We start from the raw sequence: 16,964 nt of genomic DNA, 5'->3' as shown, positions 1-16,964 counted from the left end.
GGACATGTATACAGGGTCGAACGTCAGGACATTTTGCAAACAATCGTTTCAACTCGCAGAAAAGGAGCACCTCCGTTATTAACAACTGAGGCACTGCGTCTCAGGAGTACCCCCGAGAGCGACAGACATGAGACAAATTACCCCCTTTGATAAATTCCTCCTGAAACATTCAGGAAGCAGGAAACGTATCTCCTCACTTTAAGGTGGGGAACAATAACAAATCAAAACATGTCAACACAACAGTGGGAATGGTTGTGGAGAAACATCCCAAAAAGGCCAAGGCCATTCAGATTAGGGAAACATGCTACAAAATGATGCTTCAATGGCACTACACACCCACTAAAGTGCACACAATGTTTCCACAAACATCGCTGAATCGTTGAGGAGGATGCAATACACAGGGAGATTGGGAACACATTTGGTGACCTTACCCTGAGCTACAGGTCTTTTGGGACATGATAAAGAATAATCTTCAGAGACTCTTCGATGTTCCCCTGCAAAACTCACTATTATTCTTCCTCCTGGGGATTCAGGACCCGGATGGAGTCCAAACCTCTAAAGTAGCAGCACAGGCGATGTAGAATCTGTTAGCAGCTGCGGGGGCTATTGATTGGGCAAAGATGGAAATCTGAGGGGGTACCATCTGAGCAGGACTGGATAAGGAAAAGGTGGGACTCTGTCACCCTTGAATGAATAACCTAGTTGCTCTTACAGGACCATGCAGGGTTCTGGAGGGATTGGGAAGCTGTGCTACTGTTTCTGAAAAGATGATTACATTAGCCCCCTATGCCTGCAAAGACTACAATTATTGCACATTGGCTAATTGTTTGAAGATAGCATCATGAACAGCATTTACCCAATCCATCTCCAAGCATTATGTTCTCCAAATGGGGGAAAGGCGCGAAGGAGTAAGGCATGTATCCAGTGTCTATCAATATCAACTGTTGATAAGTGCAAGAGCCCTTACTTGTTATTAATGCAATAAAAATATGTTTAAAAAAATAAATAAGGGGATGAATCATAGCTGTGTTGCAGCAGTCAGAAATGGACATGAGATCTGATTCCATATGTCTTATTCTTGTTTTATGCATTTTCTTCTCCAAAGTTGAAATGCCACTTAGAGGGTGCTGTGGCTTTGTGTGGACTTGAAAGCTACTTCTCCCCATAGTGGAACCTCAATAAACAAAATGTATGTTTTTGCCTATTTCAGCGATCTGCAAAGGCTCGTGATACCTTCAATAAAGACAAGAATGTTTCTTCCCATGAGGAACCTCTCTCACATGTAAGTACTTTATGCTTGGAGGTAAGGTATTGTGGCCTATGGAAGTATTGTTTTCCCTCGCAGTAGCACTTCACCCCACTTACCTTAACTAATACCCTTGCCCCAACCCACACCTATATTTTATTAAAAACGACCAGAATTTCGAAAACAATAGGTTAAAAAAATCGGTCATTTCTTCTTCGTTATTTTTTTATTCCATAATTTATACGGATACCATATAACGTGGCAGCATGTGTACTGCCATATTGCCAATATCTGCCCAAATCCAATATATGGTTTAGCAGAATATGAGCCGTTGACTATTGGTTTCCAATATCTCTCTCTCTCTCTCTTCCCCTCTTCCTCTTGCTTACTCTATCACTCTTACTCTCCCACATGTTTTTTCTCTTCCCTTTCTCTCTCTCTCTCTCTCTCTCTCTCTCTCTCTTTCTCTCTCTCTCTCTCTCTCTCTTGCTCTCCCTCACTCTCTCTCTCTGTCGCTCTCTCTCTCTCTCTCTCTCTCTCTCTCTTTCTTGCTCTCCCTCACTCTCTCTCTCTGTCGCTCTCTCTCCTCTCTCTCGCTCTCTCTCTCTCTCTCTCCCCTTTTGCTCTTCTCGGCCATCCAGCAAGATCAGGATTGTTGACACTACTTTGTAATCTGAATGCCCATTGCTTTTTTTTTTTTTTAACGAGGGCAATTATCAGCATTCGATTTCTAATCCTACTACAGTGTCTGGTGATATGTGCCACCCTCAGTGATGTGCTACTGTTTTCATTTTACATTAACAAACCTTGGTTCACTGACTGATAAACTGCTAATTATGCATTCTTACTCTGGGAAAGGCATTGCATTTTAGATATTAGCAGCAAAGAAGCCAGTTGGAGTGTCCGAGTTAATTCGCACATTATGCACATGCAAATTCATGCTTGTATCCATCAAGTGAAGATAAAGTAAGCTGCTTTGGTCCTTCCCAGCCCTCTCGTTAGTAAGTGCAGCAGCTGATATAAGGAGGGCATATCCGCTGTTCTTTGCATGGTTCTTGGTTCCACTATAATGAGGGTGGGCTTGGTTATTGCTACTTCTCTGGGGCTGTCAGAAGCTGTCAGCAATGTGTTAGTTCGGCAGTTCATTCTACAGCTGAACAGGTAATAGACCTTTGCTCCAAGCACCATGTATACGTGCTTTTGGCTTCATTTGTTGATTTTGCTGCCACCGTCCAGCTGTCGCCAAGAATCCCGCTCCCAGCCCTCTGTCAGCAACCCTAGCTTCGCTGCACGAGCTTGCTATGTGGCAACGGTCAAGGGACCACCCCATACCTTTTAACTCAGGATCCTTCCGGTGACCATGTCCTGGCATCCATAAATGGCAGTGCCAACGGGGGATAGATGGTTGCCTGTTCGCCGGCTTGCCCATAGCTGCCAATGCCACCCTTCCTGACCCTAAACAAAGATGCTCGTCGTGAGGTAAGTGGTATCAGCCTAAACACCCCCTTGCTCGGGATTAACTCAAATATGTACTCCCACTGTGCTATTAGCTCGATGGTAAAGTGCACTATGATTTTGCTCTCTGACGTGCAATATGGATATCCATATTGTAACCTACTAGCCTTTTCAATCTCCCACCCCATCAGACATCACTTAGCAGTCGCCACTTAGCATTGCAGATCTAATGCTTTGAGTAGGGCCATGCGGATCCCCACACAAGCCCACACCTGAAGTCCAGACACCAACCCACAGACAACCCCACATAACAATAGCACTCAAGTGCATCAGAGCAGATGTCGACGAGGTACACACTATGCATATCCATCTCAGTGTACTCCCGGGCCATGTGCCAATTGACTGTGCACCGAGCATATCAACAAGCTCACACAGCACACAGAGGGCCTGATTTACTAAAGCGTTTTAAAATGGGAAAACCCTGTTCGACTAGGCCATGGATGTCAGGCCAAGAGCCTCTGTGATTATTATGTGCACACATCAACCAAACAATGAAGCAGACTTGTACTGCTCCCTCTGCTCCGCCAAACCAAACACAACTCATGTGCTTGCCAGTGCCACAGCACGAAGAAGCCTTGAAAATAGCAACCGTAGTGGTTCATAAAACCCAGTAATATAACATTACATAACTTCACATAATACTCAGAAAGAGGTGGGCCTAGAATCAATAAAGAGCTTGAAACAGCTACTGTCGCTACTCAGAAACACACAGATGCTTGGCAAATATGTTTCTATTAATCTGTGCAGTAAATGGGAACATCATGTAATTATGTGAAAAGTTTAAATTTAAACTATATCACATTAAAAAAAAATACATAACGTATATTTATCTATTTAAGATGTAAAAGAATAGAAAATAAAATTGAGTGATGGATAAATATATTATTAAATAGCTAGAATGTGTGTCTCTGGTAAAAATATGAGTGCTTAATGGCTAACAGAATCTTCTGAGAAACTACTTGAGTGCCAAAAGGCACATAAACGGAGGATGTAGTAATAAAATTAATAATAATGACTGGAGTCACGTGACCCTTTTTTGACCACACCTCCAGGAAGACCCATAAAAGCTGCACCCAGCGGCCCTTGCGGCGTGAAGCCCGCAGTGGAGTAAAGGGCGCGGCTGTTGTTGGCTGTGCGGCTGCTGCTGTGATCTTTCCTTACCTGCAACCGCGACTTGCTCCGATTCGCGTCAGTCTAACGGCTGGAGCCGTTAGTAGTTGAAGCGAGCACCTTCTCTTCCTGGCCTGTCACGTGACTGGAGTCACGTGACCCTTTTTTGACCACACCTCCAGGAAGACCCATAAAAGCTGCACCCAGCGGCCCTTGCGGCGTGAAGCCCGCAGTGGAGTAAAGGGCGCGGCTGTTGTTGGCTGTGCGGCTGCTGCTGTGATCTTTCCTTACCTGCAACCGCGACTTGCTCCGATTCGCGTCAGTCTAACGGCTGGAGCCGTTAGTAGTTGAAGCGAGCACCTTCTCTTCCTGGCCTGTCACGTGACTGGAGTCACGTGACCCTTTTTTGACCACACCTCCAGGAAGACCCATAAAAGCTGCACCCAGCGGCCCTTGCGGCGTGAAGCCCGCAGTGGAGTAAAGGGCGCGGCTGTTGTTGGCTGTTTGCGGCTGTGTGCGGTAAGTGCACGCTCCATATATTATTTCTTATCCCACTGTTATTCTCCTCATTGAGTGATATACCCCCTAAAATGGAGCCCATCAAACCTCGAACTCGCCTCCAAGGCAAACTGGATGAAACGCTATCCATGGTTAATAATGGTCCTACCAAAACTGATACAAAAGGGCAACGAACCCCGATTTTATCTTCCACTCCGCATGTATACTTGGCGTCTGAATTACAGCAAGCAGATCAGCAGGCCCAGCATTTAACAGCACCTCAACAATCCCCTGGAAATATAATGCCAGCTATACAGTTAATCCAGAATATCGAGCCGAATTCTCTCTTGCCGCCACCTCCGCGTTTTCAACCTGCGGAAGTGCAAAGTAATACTATTTTTGACGACCCCAGTCATTCACAAACCCTTAGGGATCGAGCGAAACTTGCAAAACAACAATGGCAATCTTCTTATTTATTAAACAAAACGACTGTCAATGACAAACCACAACCTCTCTCAGTTCGTACTGCACGATTATCGCTTGATATAACTGAAATCAATGCAATCATGGATTCCCAACAAAAAAGAGAAGACATTTTCGGAGATAATCAGAATCCAACAATAGCTCCAAAAATAAACACTTCGACCCCAATTGTCCCTAAGGGTCTCTATGCACATATAAAAACTTCTCCAAAGACCATTCAAGATAATATAGAGCATGATCCGTTCTTACCCCCTAAGATGTCTGAAGGAACAGACGACTTTCAAGACCAACCAAACAGACTACCTACGACGATGTTGGAACTACAAAACTCGTTAGTCGCTGTACTTTCTATAGCTATGATCCCCTTTTTAAAATTACAAGAAGCAATGGTAGATTCTACCAAAGATCAAGCCACCTTATTGGCAATGATTATGACCAAGCAAACGTATTTAGAAAGTTTTATTGGAACTATCCAAGAACGTCTAAATCATGAAGCAGAAACATCGCGTATATGGCAAAGTCGACTGGCCGAAATCGCAAGACAAGATCGTGCCGATAAACAAAATCTAATGGAGACTGTTTCCACCATCACAAAAAGAATGTTAGATGAAAAAATAAAGAAACAATCGCTAGTGCTGCCCCTTTCTGCAGGTCTAGCAAAACAATCTCAAACTATTGATAACACTGTACAAACTGACGGTCCAAAAACAGAACAACGGCCCGATCTTGAAGTACATCCAATCAACAGCGGTACAATAAATCCAAATCATATGATACCTACTCCTAACTCTGAACCGCCGGCATGTATCCCTTTTGACATTTTTGATTTGACTAAACGAGGCTCAGTGGGAATATCACCTCTTCCAAAAACAAACAAAAAGAAACTCACAAAAAAACTCCAAACGGGCTCACGGGCCTTTTTAAGAAAAATGCAAATTGTACAAAAATCCGTGCAAGAAAACACAATCAAGACCGGAAGGGAAAAACAAAAAAAGGTTAACTCTAGCACCCTGCCAGATGTTGCTGCCTCTACGTCAAGTGATACTGGACCAACCTCATCCAATAAAGATATGGATAAAATGCAATCGGAACCACTAGATGCACTACTGACAGTTATAAATCAAGATGCCTCTAATAAAATCACTGCATCAGTAATCGATGGCGAGAATAACTCTGATCACGTTACAACTCCTGAAGTTATGACACATAAGACGTTCAGCTCTATAGATCCACAAGACGAGATCTTTCTTGTGCTAGACGAATGTAAAGAATCTTCTTTTGATTCTGCGGACTTGAGTTACACCTCTCAGCACTCCTCTATCATCTCTTTAGAATACTCAGAAGTGTCTGAAGATGACGCAGGGTCACAGTCAGAAGTGAACCAAAAACCAAGTAACAACATGTCTCTCTCAGCTCAACCGGACCCTCCACTGATTAGACCGACCTTTCTTAACTGGAAAACAAGGTCTCTTGCTTTCAGAATTTCTCTAGCTTCCTGTGCAGCAAGGAATGATGAGGCTGTAATATTGAATAGAGCAAATGTATTACGCCTCCTAAAGGCTATTCCACAAACAGCGGATATCAAATCGCGAGATATAGAAGTAATTCTATTTCCTAATAAAAACAAAATGGACTCTGTACAGATAGACTTCTATTCCGAAAAACTTATGAATCGTGTATTGTCTACTAAACAACAATTGGAAATTCTGGGATTCGAAGCTAAAGAAATTACTGTATCAAGCCTTTTGGCTTTGAACAAATACACCCACAAACTTGCGATAATGGACTCCTATCGTCATAATAAAACAAATGTGTACAACAAAACCTTAAAATATACTGAGGAAAATGCATTTTTTGATCGAAATGAATTTACAAAGAAACGCGGGCGATGGAGAGATCTAGAACGGTCCCTCGACACAAATGTACTATACAACGATCATCGGTTCGCGACCAAGAAAACATACTTATAACAATCAATAAGAAATCCAACACAACCGAGCGTGATTTCACTATGCTCGTGGAACACTCGAGGCCATAAACATCTTTTTAATGAAGGATCATCTGTGCTTTATGAAACTGAGATAATATGTTTACAAGAAACCTGGCTGAAAGAGGAGGTAGTTTGCGAAGGGTTTATTACATTATCTAACCCTGCAATCTCCTCTCAACTTGGACGACCAGCCTCAGGTATGATGATCCTAGTGAAAATCAATCCATCTTGGAAAATTATAACGAGAAAGAACATCCATCCCTGGGCTCAGCTTGTGACCATTCTTATTTCAACTTTATTTACAGACCAAGATCAATGTAAGGATAATAACTACATCACTATTTTCAATATATACTGGAATCCGTCAGCAATGAACGACCATAAATTCCTGGAATCCATACTGGACGAAATCGATAATTTAGTCTCACTCAACCATGGAACGGTCTTTTTAATTGTAGGGGATTTCAACTTCCATTTATTTGACAAACAAGGCCAAAAACTAGACAGAAATGCATTATCAGAGAGAGCTAAAAAATGGGTAAAAGAATTATCGATTCGTAACATCACATTAATCGACCCTGCAGTGGACAATAAAGGAATCCCGATTCCAACATGGTCCTGTAACAACACAAATTCTATTATTGACTACATTTTTTCTTCAGAAGGCCTGAGAACTCTAATAACTTCTACTGAAAACATTCCTCAAACTTCCAGCGATCACCACCAAATAAGAATCACATGGGACTCAGCAACTTTAAAATATCCACGAATAATTTTGCCACCTCTCGAGATTAATAATGCTCTCAATAGAATTCGCATTAAAAACCATCAAATACCTGACTTATTGTCAACTTTTAAAGATTCTACACTGCATGATCATGCAAAACTTAACTATAGTTGGATTCTCGAGAAATACCATCATCCATCACATAAAAAACACCATCCTATTGTCTGTCATAAGCATCAATTCAATCTTGAAATTGCCCAGAAGAAAAAGAAGCTTCAAAAACAAATCAGACAATTAAAAAAATTGAAAGAACCTGACTTTGAGATCAAAATAAAAAAAGAAAAACAAAAATACTCTAATTCAATTAAAACAATTAAAGCTCTAACTAAACAGAATGACGCTGAAGCAATTTTAGCAGCTCTAAAAGACCAAAACTCAAGGAACTTTTGGACTCTGCTCAATCCTGCTTCCAAAGTAACCGCTATGATCCAAGAAGTCGAAGCTCAAGAATGGACAAAGCATTTTACAACCTTGTACAACACCTATCCAAATGTGTCTCTAACTAATAAAATGCAAAATAAAGAACCTTGGAATCTCAACTGGGATGTGGAGGATATAAGAATCACCATCATGGAGTTGAACCCTTCCAGAGCACCGGGACCTGACGGTCTATCCAACGCTACCCTTAAAGCAAACCCGCAAGAATGGGCAGCCTTCTTTTTTCATCTCCTCCAACTGATAGAAAAAACGAAACAAATTCCGCAAAGTTGGACTTCTGCTGTTTTGATTCCCATCTACAAAAATGGAGACCGCAAATCCCCTGCAAATTATAGACCCATAGCCCTGTTGGATCCCTTGGGCAAATTATTCGCAGGATATCTTGTTATAAAACTCACTAATTGGGCAATAGAAAACGCCAAACGAGACCAAAGACAAACTGGCTTTATCAAGAAAGTTGGAACAAATGTGAACTTACTACTCCTGAACCTAATTAAACATGAGGCAATACAAAAAAAACATCAAATTTATGTAATCTTCATAGATTTAAAAATGGCCTTTGATTCAGTGAACAGGTCAAAGCTATGGTCCAAACTGACAGCCTGGGGTTGCCCAGACTCAATCTTGCACCCCATCAAGCAACTCTATTCAAATACCTCTGTTAGAGTTCGCCTAACGAACGACGGTACAGTTACTTCTCCAATTCAAACCTCTAATGGCCTGAAACAAGGATGCCCTTTGGCTGCGTGCTTGTATAATTTGTATACATTTGACTTTAGCAAACAAATTCAAAACTCAGTAGCGAATCCTCCTAAAATCAACAACGAAACTGTTCAGACTTTAATTTATGCTGATGACATCATCATTCTGGACAAGACTATAGCGGGCTTACAAAAATCTCTAGATAAAACCCAAGAATTCATGCAGGAGAACGATCTAGTGATTAATTGTAACAAAACAAGGACGATGAGACTCGCCCCACAGAAAACCCATAAACCCAGCCTAAAAATACTCTTAGATGGAAATGAGATCGCCATGACAACGTCAATGAAATACTTGGGTGCGATGATCAACTCCTCTGCAAATGAACAGGAATGGAAAAATTATCTAGAGGACAAAGCCAGATCTCTGGCCAGACAAGGCAGCTTCTTCCATAGGAAGTATGGCACATATTCTTTTAGACCAATAATAGCCTTGTACAAACAAAAAGTAATTCCTGTTCTATCGTATGCTTCTGAATCCCTCATCAACTACGAATCCATTAATTGGACTAGATATGAAGCGCTGTTTTGGAGAAAAACCCTATCCCTTCCAAAGTCTTTTCCTATGGCAAGAATACGATTCGAACTAGCTCTCCAATCCATTAAATCCATCGTTCTATGGAAGCAAATGGACCTTCTTAGAAAAATAATCACAAAAGATAAGATCCCGTCATTAGAAATATTGAGAGAAAAAAAAAACGCTTTTCATATCACAGCACTAACAAAATGGAGTTCTAAAATCAAAACGGAAATGCAAGCTGGCGATATATCTGAAGAAATGTTAATCAATAGACCTCAATATGCCAAACGTAAAATTCAGACGAACGACTGGATCCAAACCATCGGTGATCAAGCCCAATACAAAAGACATCTAAAATGCCAAATAGAAACAAGAGCCTTACACGAATTACCTGCCTATCTAAACATCTTCCCGGATTGTCATATCCGTGACCTGTTCTTCCGATTTAGGCTGAATATCCTACCAACACAAGAGTATCAAGCTATGATTGATAAAACAAACAAAATAACATCATCCTGCCGTTTTTGTAAAATTGCAACCAACAAAGAAACTTTATTTCATTTGGTTATGATTTGCACGGCCTTGAAAGACCAAAGATCTCTACACAGAGACTATTTTGGTATATCAAAGAAAGAATTAACAACCAAAGAAAGATGGGACAATCTGCTAAGAGGTCAAGATCAAAAGTTAATTTTAACAATTATTAAATTCTGGATAGCTATTAACAAATGACATTTGAAACGAACGAAGGAAACAGAAACAAGGATTCTATGATGCTCCTACTTCATAATGTCATTTTGTCTAGTTTCTTTTGTCGTATTTTTATATTTCTTTTTTTTTTTTCCTTTTTTTTTTTTTTTTTATTTATTTATATTCTTTTTTATGAAGAAATGAAAATGAAAAGTTTGTAAAATCAAACAAAACATTATAATTAAAAAAAAAAAAAAAAAAAAAATAATGATATTAATACTTTTCATCTAAATTATTTACCTGTACTCCGCTGCTTCATTTATATAACCATCATTTCTGTGCTTAACGTCGCTTTACTTTCAGGGTTTTTTAAATAGATAAATAGATATGTCCCAAATTTGCCAACTCAATGTCCGCCTTTCAGTGTGTTATGTGCGTGCTGCGTGTAGCACTTTCTTACACACAGCATTATCTGAGACAGACCGCAAACAGGTATGTAGGCAAACACATACCCATTTCCCCCTCACTAGGAATCATCAGTGTGGTATAGTCTGAAATCCTTCTACGCACCCCATCCTCACCCGGTCTTGAATCCCGTCGCCCGCTCAGCACAGCCCGCAACTCACTCAAAGTGAAGGAGATATCCATACTGGGCGTCCAATTGTCCACAGCATTCAGCACACCCTGATGAACAGCCAAAAACTCTGACATTTTCCATCTGGACACCAGAGAATAATTTTCTGAGCTGTGCACACCCGCAAAATAGTTACCCAGGGCCTCCGCTTTACCACCATCATCCACCATATCACACCCCATAACAATAATCACCGGAATCCGAGATCTACCTCTCACCTGTCCGGACACACAAAAATTCCTCCAATACACCGACTTATGACAGTGAATCACCCACTGCACCAGTGCCCTAGCCTTTATATACGCGATAATGGCCGCCCCCGCTTTAGAATGCATGGCCTTCTGCCGCTTCATCTTCCTATCCTGAATAGCCACTGTACAATCTTATGGCCACCATGGAACCTCAGGTTTCTGGAAGAGCTTACCTTGAGCCAGGGCCAGGTCCGCCATAACACTCGGAAAGATGCTTACCAGAGCCGAATCCAACTCATCCAGAGTAGTCGGCACCTCCACCCCCTGAGCACCATCCATCATCATCACACCCATCAACCTGCTACACCCCTCCGCAAACTTCACCCAATCCAAATTACAGAAGTTACAACCCCTCAGGCGAGGTCTTTTCGACTTCACCACCCTGACATCTACTTTTACAGATATAGACCCATGATCACTCCCCATCTCCCCATCCATCCTCAGTTTCCACACACACTTAGAGACCAAAGAAGCTGATACCCAGAGTGCACCCAAGTATGCTGTTGTGCTCGTGGTGCTGTCTGTGGCTTAGTGGATTTGTCCCCGTCTCCGTCTGCAAGAGGAAGCCTTACAGTGTGGAAACTCGTGCTGCAAATCCGCGGGCGTTCTCCCCGCTTGCCGTGAGAGAACTTGTTTTCCATCTTCAAGCAAAGACTTTGACTTTGAAAGCTAAGCAAACTTTTCAAACCTCCATGGTTTCTATCTATATGCTAAAATGTCTCTGTTTGTTTAATCACAGAGCTGTCCTCGCTCGCGCTCTGGCTCCGCCTACCTTCTCCCAACGACCCTATAATTCCTACGTGCTAGCGCACCAGCGTGCATGCACCCAAAGTGCACCTAAGTGTGCTTTGTGACATGTCATGTACCAGCGATTTCTGAAAGGGTGCTCTACTGTTCAATTCGAATGCGCAGTGCACCCACCAATCAGCATATTCTGGCATTGCATTTCAAGAAATTTTGGTTCAGGGGAAGCATGTAGGAAGCATGTATTCATCTGTTGCAATCTAATTGCGATCTTGGCCCTGTCTTTCAATACTGCAACCCGCCTTCTTCATATAACACTGTTGAAGTTAATCCATCTCGCCACTCACTATTTTTGGTGCAGGGAGTGTGTGTTGGTTTTGATCTACCTTAGCAACAAGCACGTTTCGCTTTCTTATCAAACAGTGCTAGCATATATTGGGAAGGTAAACGCCGCACTAGTATTGATAGCATAAGCAAATGACCCCCGATTTTGCTGCGCCGTTCCTTTGATAAGGCTCAGACGATCTCCTTAATAAGGTCTCACCTTGAAATGTTCTATTGCAAACATTATAGGTGAGCAGAAGAATTAAGAATCTAGCATGGTGGGGGGACTGTGCAGCGGGCGCATCTGTATTAATGCCTTACTCCATGTTCCTATCACTCCCGATCCGCCTGATGATTCTGATAGCACTAATAATAAGACCAGTGGATGGCTTCCAAACGCACTCCCTGTAGTGTGTCCTCCCATTTCGTCTGCCTGCATTGCACCCAACAAAGGCAATCTCGTGTATCCCACACAAAGAGTGGTAATAGAACCAATGGATGTCGATGGGGTTACCCAACAGATAGATGATGCAGTAAAAAACGCCCTTACTTATTTCCCTTACTCGAGGCCCATGATATAGAGTTTACAGTCCATCCATTACTCGCAGGGCACCTTGCAAACACGAACAACACTATTCGACCAATTAATTCATCTGAATATTTGAATAAATCAATATCTGACATATCCATGTTAGCCCCCGCCGTCTTGGCAGAACTGGGAAAAAGAGTACATCTTTCTTTAGGACTATCTACACCTGTGATTGCATCCCGCAGAGGTATTGATGAAGTGCATTTTTTTAATTAGAGGCAATTCCAACCAAAGCCTTTATATCTTCCTAATACACATGATACTTCTCCCATCAAAAATGCATTTAACCCCTTCTGCAAGCTCTCCTATTTTCAAATTCAAAATTGATTTGAAGGAAAGTCTTACTCACCAAATTGATAATGATAATTATCAGAATCACCCTACTTCTCCTCAATTTAGCCATATGGGCTATGACCGTCAAAGGAAAGTCCCGATGATCGATCCATTGATTTTCTCAGATTTCAATAACCAAGCCCATGAGTTTCCTGTGTTAACACGAATTTTAAACTTGCTGGACAAGGCCACTAACGTACTCATTTGGAGCTAAGAGACATGAAAACTTCGATTGTCGATATAATGGCTAAACTTAACAAACTAGAAGGATTTATATGTGCTAGGGAATTTTTCACCACAACTAATTCAACATGCTGTGTCCTCTTCAAAGCATGTTCTGTTGTGAAAGGCTTCTCAAACTTTACCAGCTGAGACCCTAGTATTTACTCCTCCAAATACCAATGCACCAGACTGTGACCCACCAGAATCGTACACACAAGCTCTTACGGCTTCCACTTCTGTTCAGGGCAATACACAGCATAATGAAATGAGGGATCTATTGCATAATGTGCTAACTAATTCTGCCAAAATTCGTGAAATGGAAAATGCAATTGAAACCACGAAGGCTTAGATCATTTTTCACTTAACTAACAGCTATTCTCAAAACGCACCTAGAACGGAGGAAATTTCTCCTCCCATTACCCTTCTAGATAGTCCCTCTGCTCTCACGGACCTCATTGACCAAGAGGATCTATCACCCCAGGGCAAGTGTAATAAATGAGCAGAGCAATGGTGACTGTGGGGTCGATTCTTCGCCCAAACAGTTTTTGTTGCGCAAAGCTAGATGGCTCCAGAACCGAGCCATAAAAAGATTGTCCTTTAAAAAAAAACAAAGGGCTGAGGCTCTCAAAAAATCCAAAAATCTAACTATACCCAAAATGAAATCGCACAGCTCTAATATTAAAAATCTCTCCAACTTGTCTCATGAAGATGGTATTCTTGATCTAAATTAGCTAAATGACAAAAGTCGTCTTGCTCTTCAATTAAAACAAACACCATCTATCACTTCTGTAAACTCTGTTGACCCTAACAAATCAAATAATAAGAAAACAAAAAAAAATATTAATAAGGGAACACAGACAGATTTATCAGCAAATAACCCAGCTGATCGCCATAAGAATGGTGAGGACTTGGCTTCTGAAAATCCATCTTCAAATTCTGATCCCTCTAACCTTAATGTACCACTGGCGATTTCACACACTCTTTTTACCAAGCAGAATCAATTGCAGTTGTTCTGTCTAACAACATCAATAAAAAGGACTGGCTCTAATCAACAATCAATAGGGGTCCCCTGTAACATCACTCCGAATGTGCCACCATCCATCTGTGCACCGGCGGCACTACCTATTAATTCACTGCCAGGAGTTGTGTCTTCTGCGATGAATGTAACTGATGCCTCCCTTCTTCCTGGTGGCATTATTCTAGATGCAACTAGGCCTCCTGGTGGCACAAGTCTTGAGCCAACTCCAAAGGTACTTGAAGGCCAAACTCTTGATGTAGCTAATCGACTGGAAAATGTAAGGACTAAATTCACCTCAGAAACCATAAATACAATGGAATGGGTCAGTGACCCTGTGATTAATGGTGACAGGTGAATCAACCGAGCCTGTATTTTGCATGCCTTCAATGATATACCACCTTTGAGAATTCTTAACTCGGCCCACCTTGATTGGTTAACCCTTAATGATATAAATAATCATCTAATGAAATCACATTTTCACTCTGCTAATATCGCTAAACTAGTTTGGGAGTATTGTTCAGATTTAATTCAACTGGGCTTAACACCCCTTTTGTTTCTTTCGAACAATGAAGCTACTGAATTTATTGCCCATCGGGAGACAGTGAAGTCTCCTCCTTCGGCTGTCCTTAAAAATATTACTAGTGCTGACATACTTGATGAATCTACTATGGCACAGCTGGAATCGCTATCCAAAGTAATAAAATACTGGTCATGGCTGGAACCTTTGCCAAAAAGTTTGATCCCCAAAAGTGATTACAAATTACCATAGCCATTCTAGTTTTACAATTAGGTCGTGGAATTCTTGTGGTTTCAATAATTTGTTATTTCGCTTAATTTTAGATCAACTACCACTGATTTTGTGATTTTATTATGTCAAGAAACCATGAACCTCAACCAACTGCATATTAATGGCTATACTAATTACTCTGTTCCAGCCAACATTGGGCCGTATGGCAGACCATATGGTGGTTGAGCTATTCTTCTTAATAACAATATGAAATTTTCATTGAGAATAGTCAAAGCGCATGATGATATATAGCCGTAGAAGCTGTTTTGTCTCATGATGATAATACAACTTTTCTCGTGATTTTCTTGTATTGGAATCCCGCTCGAAGCACTCTTGACCAAATGTTTGCAACTTTGGAGCAGATACTTGAAGAAGCATTTGTATATAGCCCCAATTATAAGATTCTTGTCAGGGGTGATTTCAATTCTGTATGCACCTCCAACCTTACCTCTCAAGCACACACTTTTGATTCTGTTGGTCAGTCCAACGCTAATTAAAGAGGTAGAAAGTGGCTTCAGTTTTTTTCTCATTGGAATTTAGTCTTTTTTGATAAACATTTAAACGGCTCTTCTTTTACCTGGCAGACCAGGATGAAGAAATCAAATATCAATTTCTTTGTAGTCTCCACAAACCTTATTAAGGGTTGCACTCCACTGCCAACTATTGCCCCAGGGAGAGGGGATCACTTAATCATATCCCTTACAATAAATTCACCTTGTCATCTCCTTTATTTCAATGAAAATGTGGCACATATCGAAATGGATCGCTTTGCCCTATATATACGTTGGAATCCTCTTCTGTGCAAGAAGCTGAACTATATGATTCAGAATGCATATATGTCCAAATTAATCCCACATACGAATGATAATACCTTACAATTCATAGAAAATAACACACGCGATTAATCAATGCTCCACTGACTTTTAAAAAAAAAATAAAAGTTCAAACCCTGTCCATTCTCATGGTTTTAATTGACAGATTTATTTCTTGAAGGCGGAAATAATGTGCAAATAAGAGCTTTAAGACATGCAAATGTACCTATTGAGTCAAATGTTCTGCAGAAGAAACAGATTGCCAACTCATATAGGAATAAAGCAAAAGCGATAAAATATCTCTTGCACAATCATGATAACCAAAAATGTTTAGGTTACCTATGTACGAACAACAGACGGTCTGTTTGGGTGGTGCTCAGAAAATCTTGTCTCCCTCTACTGTCTCATTTCAAACTTCCATTTCAGCAGATTTTTGGACAACCTACATAACCAATATATTTAAGTTGCCCTTGGAGTTTAGACACTTTGCATTTAACCATAGTCTGAGGAATTCTCTTGGGCCTTGTCCTTGGTCTCTTACTGAAGTTCATTGTGCGATCTTGAAATTGAACCATTATAAAGCCCCTTGCCCGGACGGCATACCTCCATGATTCTTGAAACAGGATCCTAGTTTGTGGGCACACATTTTGAAAACCAAATTTTACAACCTCTTTCCTACAGATATTCTTCCTGCTATGTGGCTTATCGCCATAATTGTGCCGATTTATAAAAAAAGGTAATCCTGCCGACCTGGCTAACTTTTTCCCCATTTCGATCTAGGATTCATCATCAAAGTGTTTGCAATTTTAATTTGTAGCGAAATGGAGACTCACATACTTAACAATAAAGTTCTATCACGTTATCAAGTAGGTTTTCGGAAGCAAATGGGAACAACCCTAAATATGGCCTAGATATATGTCTAGCTAAAATACACCTCTTTCTTGATCAACTTCAAGGAAGAATTTGAAAGTAATGTGTTTGAGGTTGGCAAACTCTCTTCCAAACGCTATACTATGCAGCAAATTAGGATTGGTTTCCCTCTCTACCCGATTTCAGTAGAGGCTTTTAAATAACTATGGCAAAATTAATGCCCCCCACTGAATTCGCTCTATGAGGACTTTCACACAATGCTAAAAACAGGACATCTTCCCTCTATTGTTCTATTTCATGAGAATATGGAAAATAAACGTATAAAAATTGGATTGTCTCTTG

At 41.0% G+C, this 16,964-nt stretch overlaps 1 protein-coding gene across 1 annotated transcript in view; it reads left to right on the top strand.

Annotated features, from left to right (window-relative positions):
• The window catches only part of RXFP2 (relaxin family peptide receptor 2), a 1,759,299-nt gene that overhangs the window by 1,556,214 nt on the left and 186,121 nt on the right, over positions 1-16,964 (top strand). Inside the window, exon 14 of the mRNA XM_069639740.1 lies at positions 1,211-1,282. Within this exon, the coding sequence (XP_069495841.1) occupies positions 1,211-1,282 (72 nt within the window). The remainder of the gene's footprint in view (positions 1-1,210; positions 1,283-16,964) is intronic.

This window comes from Ambystoma mexicanum, chromosome 7q, assembly GCF_040938575.1.
Source record: "Ambystoma mexicanum isolate Mex_15411 chromosome 7q, UKY_AmexF1_1, whole genome shotgun sequence".
Taxonomy (NCBI): Eukaryota; Metazoa; Chordata; class Amphibia; order Caudata; family Ambystomatidae; genus Ambystoma; species Ambystoma mexicanum.
The sequence above is the reverse complement of the archived record's forward strand: the minus strand, read 5'-3'. Positions and strand labels throughout refer to the sequence as shown.